The sequence below is a fragment of the Rhopilema esculentum genome, chromosome 16 (genome assembly GCF_057945365.1).
Source record: "Rhopilema esculentum isolate cy_ngs chromosome 16, ASM5794536v1, whole genome shotgun sequence".
NCBI classification, from domain to species: Eukaryota; Metazoa; Cnidaria; class Scyphozoa; order Rhizostomeae; family Rhizostomatidae; genus Rhopilema; species Rhopilema esculentum.
The window spans coordinates 12,813,002-12,820,475 of NC_142830.1; the positions used below are offsets into that span (position 1 = coordinate 12,813,002).

The 7,474-nt window shown below is 37.2% G+C and overlaps 1 protein-coding gene across 1 annotated transcript in view; it reads left to right on the top strand.

Annotated features, from left to right (window-relative positions):
• LOC135681977 (uncharacterized) overlaps positions 1 to 7,474 on the top strand; it is a 74,894-nt gene that overhangs the window by 19,046 nt on the left and 48,374 nt on the right. Inside the window, exons 10-17 of the mRNA XM_089113054.1 lie at positions 300 to 476; positions 850 to 943; positions 1,273 to 1,562; positions 2,261 to 2,383; positions 2,686 to 2,808; positions 2,921 to 3,202; positions 3,474 to 3,752; positions 5,686 to 5,967. Coding sequence (XP_088969180.1) covers positions 300 to 476; positions 850 to 943; positions 1,273 to 1,562; positions 2,261 to 2,383; positions 2,686 to 2,808; positions 2,921 to 3,202; positions 3,474 to 3,752; positions 5,686 to 5,967 — 1,650 coding nt within the window. The remainder of the gene's footprint in view (positions 1 to 299; positions 477 to 849; positions 944 to 1,272; positions 1,563 to 2,260; positions 2,384 to 2,685; positions 2,809 to 2,920; positions 3,203 to 3,473; positions 3,753 to 5,685; positions 5,968 to 7,474) is intronic.

Sequence of the window (7,474 nt, forward strand, 5' to 3'; positions counted from 1 at the left end):
TATTAGATGAATATTTGGAGCTTTTAGTGAAATGGTGTGTTCGTAATCGTGAACTAAGTTGGTCTAGAAGTTGATAATTTTGTGGCTTTAATTTTCAGCAAATTAGAAAATGCGGGCGTGTTTTTATAGCAACTCTCTATTCCCCATTTTTATGTGCTGCATGGGCTAAATGGTTTTTGACGTATCGTGTTGCCAAACCTTGGCCACTTAAATTAACATGGAACACTTTTGCTAACAATCGGTTCTCTCTAACGCATTTGCCCTTCAATTAAACTGTAAAAGACATTTTTATCTTTCAGCATCAGCTTACAAGCTCAAAGTGTCGAAAAACAAAAATTGGATGCAACCTCTTTCTGGATCATGGCAAGACGACGGGAAAGGTGCTTTCTTTGGATATCTCTCAGATACATCTGACGACGTTTGGCATTTTGGTGCATCACGAGTGTGGTCTAAGCCAGTAAAGCGATCAAGATACGGTGCGTTATACCAATCAAATATTTCCTTTTTTAGTTAGCTTCAAAATAATAATAATAATTATTATTATGAAACCATATTTATACAGGTAAACTTGTTCAGCAAAATAAATTTGCTGCTATCAACCCAGTATTCCTAGAGTATATATTTTATAATAGATGTAATTTAAAAGCTATTTCCGTATTACCACATGTATGCTTCAATTCATCCCATCCCATTATGTAGACAGGATGTCCTAAGTGTAACAGATCGCGTGCCCCTTCCCTCCCTCCAAAAATAGAAAAATAACAAATAATGCATGTGCTACTGTTAATATGTTTCGTTAATTGTGCTGCAAAGCTTGTTTATTAAAACAAAATTGTTCTTATGTCATAGCAATTGAAACAATGATAAGGCCACAAAACACAGTTGGTTATGGTGCATGTGGTCACATCTGGAGATACAAACTTGGATACGAAAGCACACAAAAGTACGTCATTCTTAAACAGTTTCAATTCAACTCTTCAGTTTTTAAGTTTAGTGTTATGGTACGATCGATACATAGCTTTATGAAACTGCCAAAGAAATGGCATGCAGCAATAGGCTTTATATTAAATTGATTTTTTAACAAACGGAGCTATTCAGAAATGGAAACTTGATGCCAAGTCATGTAGTAAAACATATTTGTATGACTTTAAGTCAATAATTTCAGATCAAGTAATATATTGATAAAGAATATTATCCATGGTAAAAGCTTCGAAAAGTTTTGAAAGTCAATGGGGAAAGGCGTTGTAAGAATATGTTTTTTGCTTGTTTTAGGGTCGCAAAGCGAGGATGGGGCTTCTTCTTTTGGTTGAATAGGTTCATTTACGTCACATCGGAGGGCCCAGAAAACAGACCAAAATTCTTGTACAACTTCAAATCAGGTGTATGGCTTAATGTCACATCCGTTGTCAATGGCAATAGAGCGACAATTTATATAAACGGCACCAAATTGCCCACTGTAGAGATGAAAGGTGATGGGAGCACTGAAGTTGGTGAAAAATATGTTGGCTTGTGGTGCCACAAACTTATCTTCGTCACTGGTGCTAACTTTAAAGTCAAATCACGTAAGTTGTCCCAAATATTAGGAAAGGAACTAAAACTGTGTGGAAATTCTGACCGTGGTACGGAATTATGGATGCATTTTCATCCCAAGCTAAATAACATCGGGTTTTACAAGTATTTTGCAAACATAGCTGCTTATATTTGGCTCTTTTACATCAAATAAGAATTTACAATACAACTAGTTAAGCTGCGTTACAAAATTAAAGCAAGGGTACAAGCGACACCATGGGATGCAATATACCATGACTACCCCCCGGCATCACAAAGGAAATAAAACGCTTTTCAATCATTTAACAAACAGAAATGTAATGTGAAATTGGTGGCAAAAAGATCTGTTAGATCGTAAGTCATATGACGACGCCCTTTTTAGAACCTCATTATTGTTTTACAAAACGTTCGGTTAACATGTAAAGTAAAACCTTCTGCTAATCTTTGTGATGCAACGCACACCTCTTTTCCAATTAGTAAGTCTCCAGGTGAAAATCTTTCAATATTTTATCGCCTACCAAGCAAAACAGCTTTTGATCACCCATATTTACAAGTAATTTGAAATACCCCCAGGATCATTCTTAGGGAAAATTAAGGATCATTCTTAGTTCTAACACTCAACCTGATAGCCTTTTGCTCGTATTCACTATCCTGCTTGGTAATTTTTCACACTTGCTGGCTAGCCTAAAATCTAAGCTTTTCTTCCTTGCAGTGGATGAGCCATGCAGGCAGAATAATGGTGGATGCGCACATATTTGCAGCGACAACCCTTTCGAACACAGATGCTCTTGTCTCAAAGGATTTGCATTATCAAAAGATGGCACAAGTTGCAGCGGTAAATCTTAGTTCCATTGTTGGAAACTAATTCCACTTTGTCGAATCTCCAGATGGGTAATTGTCCTTTCTAGGACCAAGAAGATCCATTGAATTATATCAAATTTGTATATGATCATTTATGTATTGAAACTAAGTTTTTAACCCTATAAAAAATTAATTCAAGACTGAATTTGCCATAAAGAGCTCTAAAATACATTTTATCATGTTTTCGTTGCCAATGCATATTTCGTTAGTTAATTTACAAAGAGAAATTGCAATTTTAATGAAAAAATCTAATTAAGATGCTAATACCAATTTTAGACATCGATGAATGTGTTGAAGATAAAGGTGGTTGTTCGGATACCTGTACGAATCTGGCGGGCTCTTATCAGTGCAGCTGTTTGCCAGGACGCTACCTTGCTGCTGATGGAAAGACTTGTTTAGGTGAGACAGCCTGTTTGCCCCATTACACCATCATTTAGTACAAAACCTTTTTAAAAATGCTCCTGATAAGAAACTGCTAACAATTTGATAATATTTTGTGTCCACTTTGTAGATCCACCCAAGTCAAATTACTCCTTTGTTCTGAATATTGACAACCGTCGTAAAACACCATTGCAACTTTCATGGATGGAAAACGGAGAGGAAAAAACTAGATCTGTTGCTCCGTTGTCTTTCAGTAAAGAGCTATTCACTTTTTATGACGTCAAAGCACCTCCTCCAGTGGTTATCAAGGTATTTGATCCTGCTACTGGCCAGGCTCAAGTCATTGATGGCTTGGATGCGTTCACTTACCAACCGTCTTTGCGGCAGCCGGAAGAACTCCTTACCATTCCAAGTAAGTCCAAAAAGTTTTGTCGAACAAAAAGTTTCATCAAAGCTTGCATATGTATCTAGTAATTAGGCTTAAAGTAATAACTAGCTTAAACGAAGATCAATGCTTTAGTCAACCCGAACTGGCAGCTATGATTAAGGTTTAAGTTTCAAAGGCAATACTTGCATGTTCTTAACAGTAATCACCATATAGTTAGTTTGATATTTTGATACAAATAGATGCCACTTTTTGGTATGGCAACCCCGTCTTATGCCGGCTTTGTTTTAAATTTTAGATGAAGACCTTTATTTTGTTATCATAAGTGCAAGAAATCTGGGATCTAAATATGCCACTGTCAGATGGGAAATTGACAGCAAGGAAGAAATGCTTGAAATGCAGCCCCTGGATATCAAAGAAAAAGCGTTGTTAATATATTCTGTCCGTCAGCCAGAACCTATTGTGTTTACTGTGGTTGACTCTGCAACCAACGAATTGCTAAAAGTGAACGGTGCAGCCTCCTTCTCAGTTTCACCAAGCCTTGAAAAGAAGAAAGCTATCCTTTTGTTTGGCGAAGGTTTGATTCATAAATTTATCACATTTAAATGGCTTTAACTGATGTTTTTTGTAGGAAACTCCATGGCTTGTTATCATTATAGTTAAAAAGAGAAAAACAATACTTCTAGACTAAATTATAGCAGTTAAAATTTTCTAGAATGGATTTTTAATCTATTGTTCAGGTATACTTGATTGAATTTTACGTAGAAAGAAGCTATAAAATTTTCATAACTTACAATACCCCAGAATTCATTTTGAAAGAAATCATATTTATATTGGATCAAAATTTTTCTTCTTCATCATATATTGAAAAGTTTTTGGTTGTTTAAGGTTCATTCTTTGAAATCACAAACTTTTAAGCCTCCTTCGGGACCCATGAAAGTATTGTCACCTTTAAGACGGAATCTTGTTCTTCTCAAGGGAACTAGCTTTTCATGTGAGAGGCATGTCTTAGGATCAACTTCAGTTGAGATCAAGTCATCTAAATAAGACCATGCCACGTTCTCACTCACGTTATCACTCATTCACTCACACTCGCTAACTGATTCACACACTCACTAACTAACTCATTCACTCACTAACTCACCAACTCAGTCAGTCACTCACTCACTCACTCACTAACGCACTCACTCACTCACTCACTCACTCACTCACTCACTCACTCACTCACTCACTCACTCACTCACTCACTCACTCACTCACTCACTCACTCACTCACTAATGCACTCACTCACTCACTAACGCACTCACTCACTCACTCACTCACTAACGCACTCACTCACTCACTAACGCACTCACTCACTCACTCACTCACTCACTCACTCACTCACTCACTCACTCACTCACTCACTCATTCTCTCACTAACTCATCAACTCAGTCACTCACTCACTCACTCACTCACTCACTAACGCACTCACTCACTCACTCACTCACTCACTCACTAACGCACTCACTCACTCACTCACTCACTCACTAACGCACTCACTCACTCACTCACTCACTCACTCACTCACTCACTAACGCACTCACTCACTCACTCACTCACTCACTAATGCACTCACTCACTAATGCACTCACTCACTAGCGCACTCACTCACTAGCGCACTCACTCACTAACGCACTCACTCACTCACTCACTCACTAACGCACTCACTCATTCACTCACTCACTAACGCACTCACTCACTCACTCACTCACTCACTCACTCACTCACTAACGCACTCACTCACTCACTCACTCACTAATGCACTCACTCACTAGCGCACTCACTCACTAGCGCACTCACTCACTAGTGCACTCACTCACTAACGCACTCACTCACTAACGCACTCACTCACTAACGCACTCACTCACTCACTAACGCACTCACTCACTCACTAACGCACTCACTCACTAGCGCACTCACTCACTAGCGCACTCATTCACTAACGCACTCACTCACTCACTCACTCATTCACTCGCACTCGCACTCGCACTCATTCACTCGCACTCGCACTCATTCACTCGCACTCGCACTCGCACTCGCACTCGCACTCGCACTCGCACTCGCACTCGCACTCGCACTCGCACTCGCACGCACTGACTTGCTCAAACTGGTTAACCTTTCATTCTACAAGCTTAGTAGTTCACTTGGAGCTGCAAATTAGGTGGTCGGCAGTGCTCTAAGAGACAATTATCCTTACAAAGGCCATATTATGACTAAGCTTAATAGAATAAGAAAGTTTTTGAAAATTAGGAAAATTAACGACTTATTGTACCAACTCGCGTGGAAATATTCTTTCTTTATAAACAATTGAAGAAGAGAATCTCCAAAATTAGGTCCTGCATTTGTTATTAAGTGGTGCAATCATCTTTAATGTTTTTACATTATGAAATTATTGATAAGTAAAGATAATTTGGTTAGATATTTGTTTAAGGAATTTTAAAGATTTTTATTGCTTTTCATTGACAGTTGAAGAATTAAAGCAGTTCTTAACAAATCTAAAGATTATCAACCATGTAAGTGCAGAGGTGACAATCAGTTGGAAACAAGATGGAAAGAAAAAGAATTTACAAATACCATCTAAAAAGAATGTTTTTCAAACAATAATCGTGAAATCAGAAAGTAAACCAGATCCAATTATCTTTAAAGCAGTAAATCCTTCTGGGGAGAGAATTCTCATCAACGGGAAGGAAGATGTTGGTGTTGCCTTAAGTCCATTTGGTACCGACACCACTTTGGAACTAACTGAAGGTATGAGAATAATTTCAATAAATTAGCGTTAGGTTTGTAAACAGGACAAATTATATTACGTAAAACTGATGAATATTCAGGAGAAAAAAATGGTTTCTCTTTGTTTGAAAAACTTGAATCAAGTTAAAAAAGAAATGTTTCGTTTTGAATTCTTGACTTTACTTTGTGTTGACTGTTGGGTTTCTATTGCGAACGAACGACTTGAAACTTCACAGATAATTTTACGTTGGAGAGCGATGCTATAGATTCCTGCAATTGAAGCATCTTGCATTTTTAATTCATGTACTGAAAACGTGACATCAGCAACACTTCTGTTTGAAAAGGTTTTGTATATGGCTTGCAATACCTGTCTAAACGACAGAAAAGCATATTAGTAACCTTTATTCATAAAAAGTTTTCAGAAATTGGTCACCGCATGCTTAGGGCTATTTCATAGGCATCTGTAGTTGAAATGAGCAATCATGCATAGCTCGGGTTATTAGAAATTATTTGATTGCCACAAATATTATGATTTTTTAAAAATGTGTGATTCTTAAGAACTTTTTATTTCTGGCCGATGTTTTGTTGTTGATATTCCAACTTTTCTAAACCTACTGTTGTATCTTATACTTCCGCAGCATACGCCTGTTGGCCTAACAGTAATCCAAGTGCTGATTTACGTTCCCGCATTTTTGAAGATAAATTAAATAGCTTCTTTTGATGTCATAGTCAGGGTAACCACCTGATACACAAAAAATTTGGAGTAAACCCAGACTCCACAAAATTTTTCTTTCCAATGGTCAGTACAAAGCTTTGATTGAAACAGTCGCGCTGCACCAAACGTGTACTTGCTTGATAGTTTGAAGATGTCTTTATTCAAAACTAAATTTAACAGCCTTTCCTCCCTCCCTTCCCAACTCCTCCCATCTTTCCCTTGTTAGGACTTCGCTATAGGTTCTCGGGCCTTTCTCCAACATCACCAACTAAAACAAAATAACAATGTTGCTCTCAGTAGCAATAACCGATGCCTTGAATCGCTCCCTATAATTTCACCAATCTGAGGTGTGTATTTAAAACATACAACAAAAAATTGTTTAAGAACAGAATTAATTTTTAAAACAAATAAACGTGAACTACAAATATTTTAATTCAAACATTAGTAGACTAGAACAATTGTTATAATCAAATCTCTCTTTGAAACCAAATAAATTGAATATAAGAAGATGAATTCTCAGCAACTCATATACAAATGCTTTAGAAATAGGGGTTAAAGATCTTTTAAAAGAAATGTTATCAAAATCTACTCATTTTAGCTAATGCTGTAAAGAGATATTTTTTGAGCAAACCTCACATTCCTCTAAAACTTTCAGCGAATGAAAACCAACAAAATTGGCTTTAATTCTGCGCGCTTCCAGCAATCAGAAAAACTGATGAATGGAAACGATTCATTTCGCTTATGAGACATAACATCAAAGTAAACGAACAAAAATGATATCTGACACAAAGCTTTTCTTTTCTAACCTAACAG